Here is a 23,306-nt window from a genome sequence, read left to right as displayed (position 1 = left end):
TCTGACAAGGAGAAACTGGAATAGGAAATCTGGAGCAACTTTCTTGGTCAACACAGGGATGAAACCTGGATCTCTTGATTAGTGAGTCATCTCTTTTCTTACTGGGCCAACAAGTTGTTGAATTCAGGATTGTGACAAAGGCAACAACTAAACTATAGTGTTGAAATGACTTTTTACTTACATGATCAATGTATTTACTTAAAGATACATTATGTAAGCTTTAGATAAAGAACTAGCCATTCTTGCTATAATAGTTCGAAAGTAGATGCTGTAAAATGAATAATTTGAAAATTTCATTCAAATTACTCTATTGCAAACGAAGATATTAGCCTTTGAAGGTTTGACAGACGTGTGCAATAATTTCAACCACCGTACTGGTTGATCGAAGCTAAGTCTCGGCCCTCCATATTTGATTAAATCAAAGTATCGCTGAACCATTCTAATCTATTTAATATCGGAGAAATCTGATGCCATCGAGATTTGATTAAGGCCTGGATCAGTTAATTAATGTCTAATTAATACTTTAGAAAACATTTTAGGCCTAAAGAAAGACCTGCAATAGGCAGATTTAGCTCTTGCATAATGCATGTTTAACACCGAATTTATATATGTTCAGTAATTTCATTTGAGAATGTCCATTAGACCCAATAGCAATTTTAAAATGCACAACACAATAGTTAACATAGCCTGTTTAAGCGTGTATCTCCCCTCTATTTTACTTTCTATTCATTTTAATAAAGATCGTCAACGATACATGTTTCGCCCAGCAACAACCTAACCTACCCTACCCCACCTCACCGCCACCACCACAACCACAAGCACACCCAAAACGACAACCACCAACTCGTTGAGGAAAAGGGACCCAAAATGTTCAAATCTGCACGTTCAACTGTGAATGGAACCAGAAACGACCTTGTTGCAAGTTAATATCCATAGATAGCTTTTTATTTTAGATAAGGTCAGAAATGTAAAGAGCTACTGGAGAATAACGGACGTCGAAGAGGGAGGGGGTACAGCGTACACTGTGATTAAAGTAGCGAAGTCTCTGAGTCAATATCTTATTCAAAGTCTTCGACATTAAAATCACGAATTATTTGTCAATTTAAATCAACATTGGTGTTTGATCTTACCTGGAAAATATTGGCTTCTGGTATCCAATATGTAAGACAAAATAAACATTTTACTATTGGTACACGAATCGTGTACCATAATGTGTTTCAGCGCCATTTGTTAGAAGGAGGCTAGACATATTTCACGCGTCATGTCATACGGTGACGGCATATTCTTATCTAGAGAACATGTGCAATAAATACTATCGGTGTTGACTAGAATAACCAGACGCTAGAGATTGCCATTCGACTGAGACTTCTGACGTATGTCGCCGAAAATAATTGATTTGAAATTAGGGTAAAAACGGAAACGATTGATTGTAAATAAGTTTATATATATATATTCATATTACATTATTATATGCGTTGCGACCCATTTGTGTCAATTTCTAGGTCCCATTTATTAACGATTTATCTCCTTTAACAATTATGGCACACTCCGAACAAAAGTTTAACTGTGCACTTTTTCATTTTATGTTCGTATTAAGTTCTCGCCATTTTAGTGGAATATAACTGCACCATTTTCTAGATTCCAGTTACGAGGTTCCTTACATAAGTGATTGCCTCTTTATAGATACACTATCTTGAACACCTGGCGCTGGTGTGTTTGATTGATATTCCTCTTCGGGATTCATACTCCCAGCAATCATTATCAACGGCTTTTAACATCTGAACAGAATACAAGTCCACGAACAAGTCAGTACAAGTTTGAACGTTTAAAACTGTCTAAATATGTAGTATCAGTAATCAGTAATCACGCACCCCAAATACTACTTTTCATTCGTTTGCACGGCATATATCTGAAAACTCACAAATGGGTGATGGATTAGATATTTATGGTATTGTTTTAAAATACAAATACACAAAATGTTCACCGACTTTCATTAAGGTGACTGGCAAATTTGATTCTCGGGCTAGTGCCACAATTCCTTTCTATACTATTTATTTCACAGATATCCAAATGTTTTCCGTTATGTCCTTAAGTCTTTGATTTCTTCGCTCGTTTAGGCATTGCACAGGTAAATAAATCAAGTGCTATAATGGAACCGAACACAAGACTAAGCACAACTACACCAATATATCCAATACTGGATGCCGACGGTCGTTCATCCACAACACTTATTTTCTTGCGAACGTTTGCTGAAAGTATCTCATGTTCAACTGTAAGTTCATCTTGTAGTTCCTTAACTTCTTCAATGATGTCGTCCATGCTTCTGTTTCTGGGTAAACACGGGCACGCACAGATACATGATGGCGTTGGCAATGTCGGGGGTAATTCAGCAGGAAGCGATATCATTGGTACAGATATATTGACGTAAGGCAGCGTCGAGTTTACTTCCGGAACGCTTATTTCTGATGGGACGGTTGTATTTAATGTTAGTTCGACTCCAGGTAATGAAGTAAGTCCAGGAATAGAAGGATTGACACCAGGAATTAATGTAGTACTAATGGAAGTATCCACTTGTTGAGTTGGTATACCTGTTTCCTGGGTTGTAGCATCAACTGGTTCTTGGGTTGTTGTATCAGTTGGTGTTTGGGTTGTTGTATCAGTTGCTGCTTGGGTTGTTGTTTCTGTTGGTGTTTGGGTTGTTGTATCAGTTGATGCTTGGGTTGTTGTATCAGTTGGTGTTTGGGTTGTTGTATCAGTTGGTGTTTTGGTTAAAGCTACAAACAAATGGTAACGTATTTTAAATGTAATCACCATGTATTTTTGACAGTTAAAATACTAAATTTATAGATATTAGTTTTTTTAAACAGATAATAAGATAATATATTTTCGATATACTATCTGTTTACAATACTAATTCACACATAAAATACGATTCTAGCAATATATTCCTGTTTGCAATGAAGGGTGCAATACACTCCGTGGTAGCTTCTTGTGATTTTCCCTATTTTGGGATTATAGATATTTGCTGTAAATAGTACGATCGCATCAGTGACGTTTATTACATCTGGAATTAATTTTTCGAAAATGCTTACAATAGCATCTATATGATGATCCAATCTGTACACAGACATCACCATTAGGGCAAGTAGTATTAGATTCACATTCATCTATACCTGTAATATAAGATAATCAGTATTAGATTCATCTATACTTGTAATATAAGTAAGTAGTATTAGATTCGTCTATACTTGTAATATAAGTAATTAGTATTTATTTCGCATTCATCTATACCTTTGATATTAGTATTAATATTACACATTTATACAATTCCAAACTGCTATATCAATATGCTCACGTGCACGTTATAAAGACAATATATATAAAGATACTAGTGCATTTACAGCATACATGGGGCAAACACTCCGAACCAATTCTTTATCAAACAATCCCAAATCGACACAGCCAGTACACATCTTTCAGTTTTTAAACAAAATCCATCTTCACTGTACAATATTGAACTAACACCTCGGGAGGTTAAGGACAAACTTCTATCTATTGATGTTTATAAAGCTATGGGACCAGATAAAATCAATGGAAAACTTTAGAAGTCTATCAATTTTGAAATTTCATAATTACCACTTTGTAGTTTATTTAACTTATCTTTAGCTTCTAAAACAGTACCCTCTATTTGGAAAACGGTCAATGCAATAGCTATTTTGAAAACGGGTGACCTACCGTAGTAGTGTGGTAGCTATAGGCGTGTTTCACTGTTGAGTATAGTTGCTAACATTTTTTTTTAAAATGAGTATATAAGTATGTTTGGAACTTTCGGACACACTCCGTTATAACTAATCTGCAGGGCAGTATTTTTGCACGGCGAATCAACGACTTGTCAACTTATTGATCTTACATACTTTTTTGTCAAGCCATTGATTAAGGCCAGTACAGATAGTGTTCTGTGATATTGGGAAGGCTTTTGACATGGTCTGGCAGGCAGGACTATGCCATACGCTTGGGCGGTGGAGATAAGCGGGGGGGGGGGGGGGGGTTACTTGACTGGTTCAATAGTTTTTAACTAATAGATGCAAATCTGTGATAGTCAATGGTACCTTGTCCTCGGACCACTATTTTTCCTTGTTAAAAACCTTAATTCCAATTTTAGATGATTTACACATGATACCTGCTTGTACTTGGGTATCCATGACCCAACTGCATGCACGGCTCCTAAATGAAGACGTAGATAAGATCAATACTTGGGCAAAGACTTAATTGGTCTCTTTCAACTCAATGAAAACTGAAATACTTACTCTATCAACTAAAATGGACCCAATATTGCCGACATTTTCATCAGACAATACTGCAATAATGGAAGTCTTCGAACACTAGCATTTAGGGCTGACTTTTCAAAATGACTGTAAATTTGATAGACATATCGGTAATATTTGGACGAAAACGTTCTCCGCTCTGTGAAGTACAGGCTAAATAGAAATTATTTGAAAACAATTTACGTATAAATCCTATATTCTTTCGCATTTCGACTATTGCGATGTCATATGGGATGGGTGCACCGACTAACTTACTAACAAACTAGAACCATTGCAACTTGACGCACTCATGACTATGTGGTACTGTTAGGGGTATCGCCCATAGACTTTTATACGCGGAAATGGGTTTTATCACACTACAGGAAAGGCGAGGGCGACATATACTTATAATTTTCTTTACAAAATTATGAATCATCTTACACCGCCTTTATCTTCATGAATTGCTGTTATAAAGCCATATAACCTTCGAAACAAATCTAATTTATCGGAGTACTTCCGCAGGATATCTTTATAATTTATACAATCAAAGAATTGTACATTATTAGAAATAACAACCATTACGATAATTAGAAATGCTTGCTACTCAGACTGTTGAAGCGAAAACATGCGAGCGTAAAATTGAATTTGTTTCCATGAGGAAATAATTTGCGCCACACACCACACTAAAAGGAATGTCAAAATGGATGCTCTTCAAACAAATGAAAATGGATGCTCTTCAAATGAAAATGCTCACAAAGATAATACTTATCACACTTTTTGCTGGTTAAATTGTCAAATAGAGTGCTACTTAAAGCGGCATTATGGAACATTAGATAAATAACTGTCAGTTCTCGCTATAATAGTTGAAAAAAAAGATAATGTATAGGGGATATGCTGACTATTTTAATCAGATTACTTCACTCGAAGCCGAGAAATCCTAGCCTCGGTTGTCATTGGCACGGTCGTTACGATAATAAACAAAGTCTCGATTATCTATTTTTACAGTTGATCATCATCAGCCGTTGAACCGCAGATCGGATTCAAATCGGTTTAAAATCGGACCAATCAGATGGCATCGAGAGTTGATTACGGTCTTGGCATGTTATAAATGTCTAATTAATAATTCATATAACATTTGAGGCCTAAAGAAAGACCTGCAATAGGCAGATTTAGCTCTCGCAGAATGCCTGCAATAGGCAGATTTAGCTCTCGCAGAATGCCCTTTTAATGCATCCATATTACCAGCAGTTCATCCACGTATGAAAAGTCTTATATCAACCCTTGCCTAGCGAAATTGTTTTTCAAGATTATTGTTAACTTGATGGAACTTTCTCCGGACAAAATTATCCGTTCGAGCGCCAACTTTTGAGTGGGAAATTAGGCTATACACACTGTAAATATTTTCTTAGATTGCTATGTAGCACGTGTATATTACCATGTAATTTTACCTTGTACACGAGACAGGATAGGCTTACTCTTTTCGAAACCCTCGATCCTAATTTGCCACGAGGGCATCAGTTATTTTGGTACTTTTCAATATCTATTACATTATTTGTTTAAAATTCACTTCGATCTACGTTCGGACATATGATAATAAATTAAAGGTGACAGATGGCAAAATAGTCCGATCTCTAGTCAAACAAAATACCACTTTATGGATCACTAGCAATGACTACTGGTAATAATGATTACAATTATGGTGCTGGTGGGAAGACTCACCTGTGTAATCTTTAAACTTCATGCCGACTGGAAATCCATAAGACTCCGCAACAAGGACACCGTACGTCATCATTCCAAATGACATATCACTTGAGGATTCCAGATTTATCAATTGGCCGTGTACTGGAAGCGTCGCTGTCGCAAATTCACAATCTGAGATGTTGTTAAAGTTGTTAACGAAGTCTAATCTTTGCATGGTGTGTGCTGAAGCTATGATGGATATATAAGATTGGAACTGCTTCCCGTTTGACACCACACTAGAGTCTAAAGTATAAGACGATGTGAACATATCTGTGGGAGGTACGGTCGATATAAACGGGTCCCCAACGGGGGAGCCAGTCGAAGCTGAATGCATTACCTCAATAACCAAAATATTGCTTGAACTTTGTAGACAAACTGGTTCTGAAAAGGGAATATCCACAAATGTTCCCGGATATAGTGTATCGGTGTACCCTGAAGAGAACATCAAATTAATAGTTGCAAGCGAGCCGCCGTGGACTATTCGAAAGGTACTATTGGAACCTGAACCGACATTCATTGAAGGCATTAAAACGTAACTTTTCCCATGAACATTTGAAGGTTCAGCCATTTCCACTAAGTGATCACAAGTGATTTCATGTACAGATCCGCATACATGACCAGTTAAAACAGCAATGGGTTTATCAGAAGTAACTACTATGCCTGTTATGTCCGTTTCACAAGTTATCCGTAATACTTGGTATTCGTTAAAGCGGTGTGTCTTTAAATAATTGAAAACGATCTCAAGGTTATTGTACAAGGCGCTATTGCTCAAATAACATTTGGATCCCGCTGTAAATTTAACTTTCACTGTGGTTTGATTTTCTATACCTATTAATCCTATCTGTCCTGAAATAACAATTCATAAATATACAAACTACTTACTTTGTCCTGTTACTTAAATGAATTATGGTAGAGCTAAATCTGCCCACCACAGGTTTTTATTTTCTTTTGCATTCAAATGTTATATAAATTAATTATTAATTAGACGGGGGATTGGATGGCAGAATGGTTAGCACGTGCGCGCTGTATCATAAGGCCTGTTATTGAGTCAACTGGCGGGGTTTCGAATCCCCGGTTGTACGCGGTAAGGAGTAAGGTTGCCTGTCCAACCTCGTGGGTTTTCTCCGGGTCCTCCGGTTTCCTCCCACTGCTAAATATACAAACTACTTACTTTGTCCTGTTACTTAAATGAATTATGGTAGAGCTAAATCTGCCCACCACAGGTTTTTATTTTCTTTTGCATTCAAATGTTATATAAATTAATTATTAATTAGACGGGGGATTGGATGGCAGAATGGTTAGCACGTGCGCGCTGTATCATAAGGCCTGTTATTGAGTCAACTGGCGGGGTTTCGAATCCCCGGTTGTACGCGGTAAGGAGTAAGGTTGCCTGTCCAACCTCGTGGGTTTTCTCCGGGTCCTCCGGTTTCCTCCCACTGCTAAAGACCCCTACGCACAAGCGAATTATTGAAATAAAATTAAACCATATGTTAGTCCCAAAATGACCTAGTTTCTAGACCCCCCGGATGTTCGTGATTTTTAGTGGTTTGAAGCACGGTCGACATTTAATGATTTAATTTAAAAAAGGTTAATCGATATATTTTAACAAGGCGAAATCCAAATGATACGGAATGATTGATTTGCAACTTTACGCTGTTTTAAACAAAGATTGTGTCATTTATCTTTAGCTATAACCATTGCAATAAACAAAAACTACTAAAGCCAACAAAAAGGTAAATGCCCGAATTTCGAACGACACTTCTTCTGGCTTAGTAGCAACATTGACATAAGATGGGTAAAGAGCACATAAAATGACCATATCAAAGCACCTTACACCAATTTCATCCAAATTCATTCATAACTCATTAAAAGTGTTGGTTCAGCGGTTCTGTGAGTAATGCGGTAGCCCACTAACCACTCCTTGGGATATTTCAGCCTAGTTACCCTTTTCAATGGTAAATGGCGGAAGTATAAAGTCTTAGGCCTCGCTGTCAGGAAAAAATGCCCTGACTCTAAACCACATTTCGTTTCATTTTGTGTGGTTTGAAAGGGTTAAACTGAAATAAAGTGTAAACATTAGTTAGGTTTCTTTCTATAATACGCAACATATCTTTTTCTTTTATTTTTTCATAACAATAAACGTTGTGAATTTACGTGCTGGCTCGTTATTCGTCATTGGCGAATAACCTACTTGCTCGTTATTCGTCATTGGCGAATCCTGAATAACGGGCTGACTCCTTATTCGTTATTCGAATCCCGAATAACGTGCCAAACTCCCGTTGCCACATTTATATACTGTTATCATCAGAAAGATAGAGTGAATATATGACCTACCTATAACACCGTCTTCATGATAAGAGTAAACTATATAGTTAGTGAATAAGGCTTTAACGGGAATAGCGAGATATCCATCTGAAGAGTTAGCTTCTAGAGACAATCCGTAAACAGACACAGGGGATGACGACAGCACAGATATTGCTTTCGTTTCTGCAATATTTTCCGACGTCACACTGGTTGTGTAGTCTAGGTTAACATGTTGTGATGAAACTGCCGGCAGATGATACTGTAATGTCTGGTTAAGAAAGGGTATTTTTATTTCAATATCAACATCATGTTGGGTTGTTATTATAATTTGGTTCTTGCTATGCTCACTGTAGGTTTCCATGAAAGCCAACATAAAAAAATTTCCGTGGTGATCAACGTCAAGGCCTGAAACAATAGTAAAGGTACAATTGAATAGTGGTGCCAGAGATTTGAGAGGGGTCCAATGGATAAACCCGAAGGTTATCAAACTGTTACAGCACTGAATTTTGCTATGGCGAGTTTGGTGGTGTATGCCCTTAAACTGAGAGGTACTAATGAAGAGCATTGATAAATCATTTACCGAGACGGGGTGGATTGTTAATTAATCGTTAATTAATGTTGTTTGAAGTTTGTATCGTTAGGGGAGCCACGATGGGTGGGTGATTAAGGCGCTGAAACACTAACCAGGATGTCCTGGGTTTATAACAGTGTTGACAGAAAAGAGTTCCACGGGATTTTTCAGCGTGGTTTCCCGATGTCACTGGTGCAGGGCAGAGGGTCAAACAAGCAACAGTGTATCGTGGCTCGCGAGGATGGGGAGGACGAAAGCCTTAAGTCCGGCCCGGGCGCAACTTGATGTGTACGTAAAAAAACCCATTGAAAGTCAAGAGTAGCTGGACAAAATGTCCCTCATAGCGCCACATTGGTTGGCATCTAACCTCTCTATTAGCTTGATTAGTTTAGAAAAGTGGCACTTTAACCCCTCATTTCAGTTGTTTTGTGAACTTTTTCAACGAAAATACTTTTTTGACTGCTCTTCCGTTCTTTACAGTGTGCTAGTAATGATCCTATACTACCGGTGCATTACAGAAATAATCAATGCAAACGATCTCCTTCTAATAATTGTCCATTAATAACTTATGTATTAACCGTAGATGCGAAAGATATATTCTTTCTTCGTCACTGAACACCGCGTGCGGCTTATTAGCATGAGACATAAAAAAGGCAGACAATATAATTGAACACCGTGGAGGAAAACCGTGTATTTATGCATTTCTTTATTAGATAGAATAACGGTATTATTCTAAACGTATTCTTGGCTCTCCGCGTGACTTAAATTATTAATGAGTCGATCAATTGAAATGAAATGAAATGAAATGGAGTTTAACGTCAATTCTATCAACTAATAAATAAAATTATTTCTTTGCGAACCAGGCCCGTAGTTAGCACGGGCCAAAGTGGGCGCCCTTTCCAAGAAGCCAACGACCAACGTGCCCATATCAGTATGGGCGCCCCATAAAGCCGAGTGATAATGGTTGGGCGCACACGGCGAGATTGGGCACGGCGCCCAACCAATGCCATGGGCGCCTCGCCTATCATGTCGGTGTATATGAGGCGTCCCCCAAATGGTGAGGCGCCTGATAATGAATTACACGATTAACACCACAACTTAACTGATGGGTGCCTTATTCTGAAGGGGCGCCCATAATGACATGATGACAATATATGATTGTCGGGCCGCGCATAATGCATAATGAGATTGGGTGGGCGCCCACGACTTGATCAATGGGGCGCCCAAAACGGCATGATTGGTGTGGTGCATCATCCCGGAGGGGTGCCTATAATGCCAAGATTGGTGGGCCGCACACGACGAGATCATGGGCGCCCAACCAAGAAACCGACACCCGAAGAAATCTACCATCAGAACACCAACTGGAGATAACGAAATTTTCCAGGTCAAATTCACGGTGGGGATGAGATTTTCTCAAGCCCTCACTACGCGTGATAATCTTCAAAATACAAACAGGTCGCACTCTAACCCGATTCCGAAATTTTCGTTTTTCTCATAAATTATTATAGTCGTATTCCTTCCTTTAAATTTTTATAATGTTCATATCAAAATATCATAATACGCCAATATCTCAAATTCAGGACGGGGAGGGCCTGCAAGGGACAGCGTATAGTCGTTCGGATTGTACAAAAGACCTAGGTACCGTATACACATTGACGTGCACGTAAAATAACCCTTGACAACCCGCAATATGTAGGCCTAAGCGTCGCTGTCCGGGCAAAATTTCCTTCATAGCACACGGCATGGCGTATGCCCGTCTTCATTAGGCCAGTCGGGGCAGAAAAGTAGGACGTTAAAGCCAATTTCATTTTTAAATATTTCACCTGATTCCAGTGTCACGGTGTCTGGCGGTATCCGATACCTTACCTCGCGGGTTTTCTCCGTGCCCCCCGGTTTCCTCCCACTGCTAAAGACCCCTACACGCAAGCGAATTATTGAAATAAAATTGAACCATATGTTAGACCCGAAATGACCTAGTTTGTGTCGGGTGGACGTTAAACCCCATTTCTCTCTTTCTCTCTTATTTTTGTAGTTACTTAAATTATTAATGATTCTATTAAATAATAATAAAAACATTTCTTTAAATATTACACTCGATTCCAGTGTCATGGTGTTTGGTGTTATCCGATACATTATTCTTGTAGTTACAAAACGCGACCATAGCCATGACAATTTCTCATAATATACAACACGGAACGTAATAGACACAACTCAACATCAAACGATAAGAGCCACAATAGAAACCAACAAGACAACTCCGCAGATTAGCACAACACATGGATCTCACAGGCAATAAATAAAATAGTGATGTGAAATCAAGAGTAACATATCAACTTTTCTCTTTTTGAAAAACGCATACACAGACTCACCTTTTGATACCGCCATCACAAGACCACAAATCTGTAAACCGAATTGAAATGATACATGAGAAAAAACACTTAATTCCACAAACTGCTACTTAATGGTAAAAATAAATAAATAATTAAAAATAAAAATATATAAGCAATTTATTAGGTATGTGGCCAATCGGACCCTATTCATAAAAACATTACTAAAATACCTTAAATGTAAGGTTTCCCCTAATCGACAGCCCGACGATTAGGAATACCTGCACGCGTGACGTCGAAGGTTGCACGCGAAGATTGAGGCGCTTGGTGTACATGATGATAAACTTTATGAAGAGTTAGACGTACAACACTTTCTGAGATAAAAATCACGAAAAAAAGACGCGGGCAGTGGATTCGATATTTGTAATAAATAGTCAGCGATTAAAGACAACACCGTCTTGTGTATACAATGAATCCCCCCCCCCCCAAGACTTCGCCCCCGTTGCTATAGGTACCGAGAGAGGTAAGTCACGTGAAACAAACATGACCTCTTTTGATCGATTTTTATAGCAGGGTATTCCTTGGCAATTACAATGTTTTGATAAGGATTTGAAGCAAAATTATGGTAAATTAATTAGTTTGAATATGTTTTTAGTCCAAATATATCATCAAATCACCGAGCATTAAAACCATAGGACAAATTTGGTGCCCCCCCCCCCTCGCCTATGAAAATGCTGATTTCTTTTAAAGATTTAGTTTAAGATTTCTTGAATAAGCCATCTTATAATACGCTTATTCACTAATTGAAATCAGCAGCATTTTTATATATTTTTATTGTATCTTAAGAAAGCATCTTTTTAAAAAAATGTTCTTACCACTACACAATTCAAAAATGTCATTTTGTTCTTTTCTTTCGATCTGTAAAAAAATAAATTGTATGGATTTTCTGGCAGAATAAACGAGCTGTCGACACGACACATAAATATACTTGGAAATTTCGATAAATACTGCCGGTATTTCTCCGAATTTTATATTATTCTTTTTTCGGGATTATATTCTATTTTCTTTGAAAATTTTTAAACGACAGACAGAACATTATTTTGCTGCTGGTTAGATGTATATTCATTGCCTAGCAACGTTATGATTTACCATGTTTTCATTATTTGTGTTCGTTAAAAAAATAATTAAAATGGGGATAAAGTTAATTAAATCTAAATGTAATAAAACGGAAGATTAAATTTGACCTACTTATCATAAACCGAATGTTTAAATATGACCAGAATATCATAAACGAAATAATTCATTCTGGCCTTTTAGTGTACCATACGGAATGTTTGAATATGACCATGTTATCACAAAAGACTACACTTATAAACGGAAAGATTAAATATGACTATGTCATTTCAAAAGCTAAGGTTACGCATATTACCAAATTATAATAAATATTAAGGTTACATATATTATTTCAAAAGCTAAGGTTACACATTACCAAATTATAATAAAAATTAAGGTTACTACATATTACTAAATTATCATAAATGTTACGGTTACATATTACCAAATTATCATTAAAGGAATGATTAAATATGGTCACATTATTATAAAAGAAATGATTAAATGTGATCTTAAAAGGAATGATTAAATAATTAAATATGATCATAAAAGGAATGAATAGGAATGAGTAAAAATGATCATAAAAGGAATGATTTCATATGATCGTATAAGGAATGATTAACTATGATCATAAAAGCAATGACGAATATGATAATAATAGGAATGATTAAATATGATCATACAAGGGATGATAAAATATGATCATAAAAGGAACAATGAACTATGACCAAATTATCACAAAAGGAATTTTTAAGTATGACCACATTAGCATAAAAGGAATGATTAAATATGATCATATTATCAAACCAAACAATGAATGATTACCTATGATCACATTATCATAAAAGTAATGGTTAAGTATGACGATATCATTATAAAAAGAATGATTAAATATGACCATATTATCATAAAAAAAAATGATTAAATAAGACCATATTATCATTAAATGAATGATTAAATAAGATCGTATTATCGTAAAATGAATGATTAAATATGATCAAATTATCAGAAATGAATGATTACGTTATGATCATATTAATATCATATTATCATAAAGGAATGATAAAATATGACAACTGTATCATTATAGGAATGAATAAGTAAACATAGAAATAAAAAAAGAGTCGGTAACTTAAGAGAATAATTTCTAGTACATGGTGATATAAACGGAAATACATGTATATAACTTTACCATGGAGCTTCGATTTCCGGAATCTAAGTACATACTAGTTTTTCATTTAACTACGCAGAGTGTCTTTATAACTTTCTAAAACATTAGAGTTGCTGGTCTTCATCTGGGAGATGTTTAAATCCCTTGCACATACACTATTGTGAACGTTGATTTCTTAAAAGGAATACCAGTCCAATTTGACGCACAATACTGGATCTTCAAAATCGTGCGAAATATTTTGATACTGTTATCCAGTACCGCCTAGATTATGCTCCCAGGGTTAGGATTAGGGCTAGCCCTGTTTGCCGAAATCTGCAGGTCCCAGTCCTTGCCCTAACCCTAACCCACACTCCGCAACACCGTCTCCAAACTAGCGTTCTCCCAAAATATTTCGCACGATTTTGAAGATCCAGTATTGTGCCAATTTGACAACATTTTAGCTCTGATTATGCCGTCAAAAATTACAACATGTCGAAAAAATGCAATGACAATCAGATGCTTTGATTACCTAAAATTTAAGACAACATACCTTTTGAATCCACTGATCACGACGAAGATTCCAGAAAAATTTAATTTACCTCATCACAATTCAATCAATTCAATATGAATCAAAACTGATCATAAAATATCATTAAACTTTAACATCCGTAGTGGTTCAATACTCGGGTGAAATATTATACAGCTTGGGGAATAGATTGTGTGCTTGAAATACTCTTTTATTATAGCAATTATATAAGTATTGATTCACCTGTCACACTATTTACATCAACATAAATGTTAGTGAGAGAGAAGTGGCGGTCTCCGTAATAACCAAGTCATTTTCAGAACTAACAAATCGTATACCTTTGGTTCAATAATTCGCTTTCGTGTTCTTACATTTCGATAAAGACAAACTTGATGTCTTTTGGATAAGGAAAAGATGATGTCATTTGAATAAAGACAAACATAATGCCATTTAGGTAAATACGAACATATGCAATGTGGTGAAGAAAAGCTTGGTACCATATTAAGATGCATTCCCATGTACAAACTGGGTGATTTGATGATATATTTGGACTAAAAATGTATTCAAATTAATTAATCCGTCAAAAAATAGCCCCAAATCAATCTCAAAACATTGTATTTGCGAGGAAATACCCCAAGCTATAAAACATCCATTTCAAGAAGTAACGTCTGTGTCATGTGACACAGGTACTATGCTGGGGATGAATTGTTTGCACATAAATATCGAAGCCCAAGTACATTCTCGGATTATATTATCCACCGCCCACCACTTTTTCCATGGTTTTTAGCTCAGCAACTGTTGTACGTTTATGTCTCTTACGTTTCCACGCCTGTTTACCATCAAGTTTATCAACATACTTATACTTTAAGCGTACCTCACGCAAAGACAATTTACATGTGCACCCATCGACGTCACTCTGACAGACAACCCTTATCGTCGGGCTATCAATTTGTGACAACCTCTTATTTTTCTTGTGAGATTGGGTGTCTCTACTTTCCATATGTACCAAAATTGCCATACTTTTACTGGAAATAACAAACCGATAAATACTCTTGTGGGGCATGGATAATGAGAAATTAATATATTGAAAATTTCATTCAAATTACTTTATTCTGAGCGAAGTTATGGGTGTTTTAAGCTTTGACAAGATCTTGCGTTGATTATTCATTATCGTAGCAACGGTGCTTGACATTCGCGATTTAGTCTCAATTATCCAGTTCAGGGTTACATTTTTAGATCTCTTGTGGGAAATGGATAATGGGAAATGAATATATTGAAAGTTTCTAGGAGAAGTTATGAGTGTTTTAAGGTTTGACAAGATCTTGCGTGGATTGTTCATTATCGTAGCAACGATACTTGACATTCGAGAGTAAGTCTCGATTATCGATTTTATGGTTAAATTTTTAGATCTCGCAGTTGTTCTGCTTTTGAACAAGCGGCCTACTCACAGAACCACCATGGTTGGGACTAAAAGGGCTTAAAACTTACTGGAAAAAAGTCATCTGGTTGAAAATAAAATGGGGTTGTCTACTCTAACCGAGATAATGAAGACTGGTATATGCCATTATTTTCTGTACATTTATTTAGGAAATGGATGACTTAATTATCAAAATTATTATACAACAGAACACATTACAAAAGATGTTCAATCAACTGAGAGTTAGATAATCGTTTATGAATGACAATTCCATGGTAATCATTCACAAGGGAATTTATCAACTGACACTAATAATTATATACATGTATATAGAAATTTAGTTGAACATGGACGGTAGTATAAATACCCATTGTTCGTGTCACAATAACAAATCAGATGAAGACAATGTTTGTCAAGTCACGTACTCAATTCATCTCTTGCCTACCTTTGTTCAATTGTTGTTTAACCGGGAAATTATGTCACTTGTGGTTTTTATAACTGATCAAGGGTTTTTTGATTGCCGCGTGTATTATTTGTAGTTAAAGTGTCCACAAACAACCCTCTTCTTTAATTATAGTTACAAGAACGTCTTCAATCTGTTTCACAGAGCATTACGAAAGTTTTCTAATATCTCTGTAAAAGATAACTGCCTTCAACTTTTTGCGTACGTCACATCATGCGACGTAAATCATTTGCTCAATGGCGCGTGCATTATTTACATAGACGTTACTGAATCGGGCAGAATGCTGTCTTTTACACATTTTAATACCCATTTACACTAAATAGGAAATAATCTTTACCTACAAGTACTTTCTAATAAATAAAAAAAATGTTTTAGAATTTAATTTGTCGGAGGAAAAAAGTTAATATTTGTGGCTCATTAAGTCGCATCGATGTCCTCCTTATCAGTGATTGTAGCGGCCTAGCGAATATTTACTACTGATCAGTATTGAACATTCGTTCAGTTGAGGTGGGCTGAGGGGGAACGAGTGTGCTTAATAAATAAAAAAAATGTTTTAGAATTTAATTTGTCGGAGGAAAAAAGTTAATATTTGTGGCTCATTAAGTCGCATCGATGTCCTCCTTATCAGTGATTGTAGCGGCCTAGCGAATATTTACTACTGATCAGTATTGAACATTCGTTCAGTTGAGGTGGGCTGAGGGGGAACGAGTGTGCTTAAGATCTTTAGGTCTACCATTGAGTCAAGTGGCATGGTTTCAATCCCAAGCTTGTGCGTTTGCAAGGAGTTGGATCGCCTGCCCGACCTCGTGGAATTTCTTCGGTTCCACCGAACTGCTAAATCGTTCTTTATCTTTCTTTCTTAAGAGCTAAATCTGCAGAATGCAGAGCTTTCGTTTGGTCTCTAATGCTATGTATATCATTAATTAGGCATTTATTTACATGCCAGGCCCACAGTCAACTCTCTAGAACTTCGGATGGTTTTGATTTTCAACAGATTTAAACGATTGGCAGTTAATGATTTAATTCAAAAATGGATTATCGAGACTTTGTTCATTATCGTAACAACGGTAATAATGACAATCGAGAATACGTTGTTCTGCAAAGGACGATAACTCCGCTCAGAATGAAGTAACTTGACTGACATTTTCAACATATTCCCTTTTCATTATCCATTTTTTAAAAACTATTCTAGCGAGAACTGTCAGCTCTTTATGTAAACCTTAAATAATGTATCTTTAAGATACATTACAATTAGATCAAAATCAATGTTGCCGATTTCAAATCAAGTATCGATTAGTATCCTTACATTTGCCTGGGCGTAATGTGTGCGTATTTAAATCGGCCCAATACTTGCCGCAGCGTTTCGTGACGTTTGTCCCAGATACCCTTTATATATGTAAGCTCTTTTGAACCATTGCGAATAAACCCATCGTAATTTAACACACAAAATATCAATCCATCAATAGGTTGTGTTGAAGTTTTATAGAAAATCGAATAAAAGAATTGCGAAAGAAAGTAGTCTTTAATACTCGGATCATTTTCTACGAAGTAACCACTGACTATAATATCCAGCTTCTAAATATCACTTCAATTGTCTATAACTATTGATCAATGCTGTTCACGAAGCAGGGTATGCTTATTACCTCTATTATTTAATTCCCATTACAGGACTTCACATTATATCTGATATTAATTTCCATTAAAGGACTTCACAGAGCTACCAAATCTATTAGTAAGTGCAAGAGGACCACACTACACACAAGACAAACCCGACAAGACAATCCTGCGGAAAAGACAAACTCCTTAGACAAACAGCAAGAAAACAAACAATAAATATTAAACGTCCACTATACGCTGTTCAGTGCCGGGTCGGTAATAATACAGACGTTACTCAAAATGAAAAGAAAAGGAGAGAGAGAGAGAGTTTAACGTCCACTTGACACAAACTAGGTCATTTCGGGACTAACACACGGTTCAATTTTATTTCAATAATTTGCTTGCGCGTAGGGGTCTTTAGCAGTGGGAGGAAACCGGAGGACCCGGAGAAAACCCACAAGGTTGGACAGGCGACCCTACTGCCCCTCCGGTTTCCTACCACTGCTAAAGACCCCTACGTGCAGGCAAATTATTAAAATGAAACAGAACCATACGTTAGTCTCGAAATGACTAACCTAAACAAAATAGATATATCCTCAGTGATAGAGCAACCGAAAAATATGCTTTTATTCTTATGTATGTATATATGTATGGGTGTGTGTGTGTAATATATATATATCTTTTAAATTGTAAATATCCTGTGAAATTATTCGTGTAGAACGAAAATGCATTATGTATTTTGTGTATTTTGTGAATAAATATAAATCTAAACAAGAAAAAAAGCGCGCTTGCTCGCTAACAAAGAGGTCCTGGGAATTTCCAACACACGTAGTTCCCCCTTGTCGGTGGTGCAAAATGGAGGGGATGGCCCCTCGTGAACACATTGGCGTGCACGTATAAGAACCCAGGACAGTTGGAATTCAATTGCTGTCCTAGCAAAATTTTCTTCATCTATGCCCGCCTTTACTACCTTGGTCGCTGAAGAAACGTAGGATACTAAGCCCCATGTCACTATTCTATGTTGAGCGTGCATTGTAATGGTCTAAATGTTTATCGATGATACAGCGATCAATGAAAGCCTGCACTAATAACATTATTAGGTCTTGTGACACGGATTGACATTTTCTAATCACACTTTCCTTTAAAGGGGCAGATAGTGTATTTAAAGGTCATACGATACAAGTGGGTTTAGGTATCGAAAATAAAACGGCAAAATGGCAGAACTAAGAGTAAGGGTGCCATTTTATAAGATCTCGTAATATTTTAGCATCCGATGATTGATCAAACAATAAACCTGCTCCACGAGAGATTTGCCGGATAACACGGCTATTAATGAACGACTGCATAGCGCCGAGCAATTCTTTGTCGCCGAATACCAAACAATATCCTGTATGAATGGTAGATGAGCGGTTTGTTTTCTAACAATATGAGGACAATTAAATATCGCTTACAACCAATGTAAGAAAATCGCCAATGTCTGCTAGGCTTAAGACTATTTCACTCAAATATATACTAACAGAATTCTTTAATACAATGAAATGTCTCGCATGTACTGAACTATATCTGATAAGACTTCTTGAATACCATCTCATATGTACTGAAATTTATATAGTATGACCTCTGTAATACCATCGAACGTACTGGTTATATATCTGATACAACTCCTTTATTACTATGAAACGTCTCACATTTACTGAAATATATCTGATATGACTTCTTTAAAACCATGGAACGTCTCAAGTGTTCTGAACTATATCTGAACACCATGGAACGTCTCACATGTATTTAAATATATCTGATACGAGTTTCGTAATGCCATGGTACGTATCATGTACAGAAATATATCTAATATGATACGACTTCTTCAATACCACGGAGTGTCTCGCATGCACTGGAATATATCTGATACGACTTCTGTAGAACCATGAAATATCTCACATCTACTGAAATATATATGATACGACTTCTTTAATATGGAATGTCTCACATGTGCTGAAATACATCTTATACGACTTCTTTAATATCATGGAATGTCTCACATGTTCTGAAATAGATCGTTATGATACGGACTTCTTTAATACAATGGAATGTCTCGCGTGTTCTGAAATAGATCTGATATGATGCAACTTCTTTAATACCATGGAATGTCTCACATGTTCCGAAATAGATCTGATATGATACAACTTCTTTAATATCATAGAATGTCTCACATGTACTGAAATATATCTTATACGACTTCTTTAATATCATGGAATGTCTCACATGTTCTGAAATAGATCTGATATGATACGGACTTCTTGAATACCATAGAATGTCTCACACGTTCTGAAATAGATCTGATACGACTTCTATAATGCCATGGAATGTCTCACATGAACTGAAATATAACTGGCATGACCTCTTGTCTCACTTGTATTATAATGGGTTTTTCTCTCTCGTGGAATAATAAAGCTTTATCTGTGCTAAATTTACCAGTGATAAAAATATTTATCAACAATCACATCATTGCATGTGTACATGTGACATTTTGAATTATTTTATTTTCCCATTATAGGAATATATTTATTTATATTCTTAATGCATTTCTCTGATTTCACCTGATTTAATTACACAACGATTTTATTATGCTTTGGTCTAGCTAGGAAGTTAGTCTTTTAGAAAAAAAAATGCAAGCTTTTGAGTTTAAAGGGTGTATGGCTCTTATCCATTGGAATCTCAAAATAGAAGACAATGGGTCGAAAAGTACATATATAAATGTAATATGAATATACATAAGCTGATTTACATTGTATTTTTTATATTTTAAGTTCTTATCAGTTATGTTCGGGGAAATACGTAAGCCAGCCGTTTGCACCTTATCAGTTCAATCTACAAGTTTATCTTTTCGTCATTTGTTGATCAGATATTCTTAACTTCCGCAATGACATGTGGGCTATGTTTTTCTTTACCCGTCACGCCTTTTCTTTGTACATCATGCCACTTGAAACAATACAGTATCCGACGTCGGGAACTGTTTTTTAAACGTCCATTGTGTGTTAAATATTGGATATCCGGGTCCCATATTTTTCTTTACACGTCACGCCTTTTCATTGTACATCATGCCACTTGAAACAATACAGTACCCGACGTCGGGAATTGTTGTTTAAACGTCCACTGTGTGGTAAATATTGGATATCCGGGTCCCATACTTTCACGGTAAGATAGCAACACCAATGATGATTGAAATGGACCAATATTGAATTATAATTTGAGTTTTAATGTTGGACAAAATTGAGTTAAGGCTATATGCCATTTAACCCTTTAATGCCAAGCGTAAATGTGAGGTGTATACCTACTATACAATACAGTGCACCGAGCAAATGTTATATAAACTATTATTTAGACCATTTTATTCACGTGGCAAGCGTATAACCAACTCTCTAGACCATCGAATGACCGAGATTTTAATGGATTAGAACACCCGCGTGATTTACAAATTTAACATTAAAATGTACCATTGCTGACACATCAGTTTTTAATGGATTAGAACACCCGCATGATTTACAAATTTAACATTAAAATGTACCATTGCTACAATAATAATCAACCACAGCTACATCTTCGGTCATAAGTACGATCAGAATAAAGTAATTTGAAAGAAATTTTCAATGTATTCATTTTTCATTATCTATTTTTTAACTTTTGAACTATTAAAGTAAGGACGGCCAGCTCCTTTTCTAATTCTTGCATAATGCACCTTTAATCTTTTCATATTAATTCAAATATAAAACCAAATGATCGAAATCTCGGAGGAAACAAATTTTGATGTCAATCAATTTCTATATAACAAAACTGTACATGTATTCCGTGTGTGTATCTTCAGCTATAAATTAATTACATCTTAATTAGAAGGGAATCAAGTTTAACCGGTTGCAGCAATCGTTGAATCAATAGCTTACAGGAGAACTGCACTCGTTGTCGTTGTCATTTATTTAAAGGGGAACATGCCGTTTAAACTATGAGATGCACACGTTCGTATTGGGATATATTTTACAGAGTACTAGAGTAGCAATTGTGTATGAGCACTTGTAGACGTCATACCATGTGTCTTAAATTCTCTGGACGATGAAGAAATCCCTTGCAAACTACAATATTGTAAAAGTTGAATCTATAATAGTAATACCATCCTAAAAAATGAAATTCCATCATCTATGATACGATTTACCCCCTTGTCAGTAATGCACGACAGAGGGTCTGACAAAAGGAAACGTGTAGTTGATCGGATTGGACGAAAAACCGAGATACTGTGTACACATTGTCGTACACGTTAAATATTTCTTGGCAGTTGGAATTGAATATAAGAGTAGGCCGTAGCGCCGCTGTCCGGGCAAAATATAGGACGTTAAAAACCATTTCATTTACCTTTTCTAATTTCCTTCCTTCTCGCGTCTTTCTCTTGACAAAACCAATCAACAACAATGGTCTACATTTCTTCGAGTTAAACATTTTTGTCGTTGGGTGGCGTCATTATATTCCTATGTAACAAGCCCACCACCATCTTTATGTTTTGCTAAATCTAATTGATGGACTTGTTTTGAATCTGATTGAATCGAAGCCCGGAGATTATCTAGCGTTGATATTTTGATTTTGTTTTGTGTATATCACTCACAGTGATATTGATAATCAAAATTGAAATGATTGTTTTTCTGTCTATATATTTGAAACCATCAGGAGCTAAATCGCTAATATTTTGGATCTAGAAATTGACACAAATGGGTCGCAACGTATATAATAATGTAATGTGAATCTATATAAACTGATTTACATTCAATCGTTTCTGTTTTTACTGCAATTTCTAATCAGTTATGTTCGGCGAAATACGCCAGAAGTTTCAATCCAATGGCAATCTCTAGCGTCTCTTTATTCCACTCTATACCGATAGTATTTATTGCGCATGCTCTCCAGATAAGAATATGACGTCACCGTTTGACATGACTTGTGGGATATATCTAGCCTCTTTCTACGAGTCCCTTGTTAAAAATGGCGCTGAGTGTACCAAGGGTAAAATGTTTATTTTGTCTTAAACATACATTTCTGCCTATTTTAGTTCTTTCTTTAGGCCTGAAATGTTACCTAAATTATTAATTAGACATCAATTAACCTATCCAGGCCATAATCAACTCTAGATGGCAGTGCTAGCCTGCGATCTTTAGTGGATTGTAAGCCGATTTACTGCATAACTTTCCTTCTCGATTAAACGATTAAATGGATAATCGAGACTATGCTGTTTATCGTACTGACTTTAGTAATGATGACCTAGGCTTATGGGAATTTCAGTCGTCGCTTAGTTCTCGGTTCATAGTGGATCAATTTGAATGAAATTTTCACCAAATTGCCTTGACATTATCTAGTTTTTAACTATTATAGTGAGAACTGCCAACTCGTTACTGAATCTCCCATAATGTATCTTTAATTATTGGAAATCAGAAGCACATCAATGTTGATTTAAATTGACAAATAATTCGTGTTTTCAATGTCGAAGATTTTGGATGATATTGAGTTAGAGACTTAGCTACTTTAATATTAGATAATTAATAGAATCTAAATAGAATTAATAGAATATGATTATTGTGTTTATGCGCTTTATAAATGTTGATATATTATTGTTGTATTATATTATATCATTCCTGTCGAGTTTGATAAAATTAGCTTAGAGAAGAGATCTATACGCTCTTTAAGACCCATGTAACATTACCTCCCGCTTGTGTCGTCTACATGCCCCCCCCCCCTCCATTCTAAAGACCTCCACAAGGACC

At 36.1% G+C, this 23,306-nt stretch overlaps 1 protein-coding gene across 2 annotated transcripts; it reads right to left on the bottom strand.

The window, feature by feature from the left end:
* Positions 1-1,474: 1,474 nt before the first annotated feature.
* Positions 1,475-14,195, bottom strand: LOC126830806 (IgGFc-binding protein). Of its 2 annotated transcripts, none has more exons than XM_050561210.2 (7): positions 14,060-14,195; positions 12,122-12,164; positions 11,289-11,319; positions 8,379-8,753; positions 6,024-6,890; positions 3,093-3,173; positions 1,475-2,774 (listed from the first exon to the last, which is right to left on the bottom strand). In XM_050561210.2, exons 2-7 carry the CDS (start codon positions 12,143-12,145, stop codon positions 2,089-2,091), a joined length of 2,064 nt encoding a protein of 687 aa, XP_050417167.1. In that variant the 5' UTR covers positions 12,146-12,164; positions 14,060-14,195; the 3' UTR covers positions 1,475-2,088. The 2 variants fall into 2 exon arrangements, with proteins under 2 accessions (XP_050417167.1, XP_050417168.1); XM_050561211.2 differs by lacking the exon at positions 14,060-14,195 and adding an exon at positions 13,552-13,895.
* Between the last annotated feature and the right edge of the window lie 9,111 nt (positions 14,196-23,306).

Source organism: Patella vulgata, chromosome 8 (genome assembly GCF_932274485.2).
Source record: "Patella vulgata chromosome 8, xgPatVulg1.2, whole genome shotgun sequence".
In the NCBI taxonomy this organism is placed as follows: domain Eukaryota; kingdom Metazoa; phylum Mollusca; class Gastropoda; family Patellidae; genus Patella; species Patella vulgata.
This window is presented reverse-complemented; position numbering and strand designations above follow the sequence as displayed.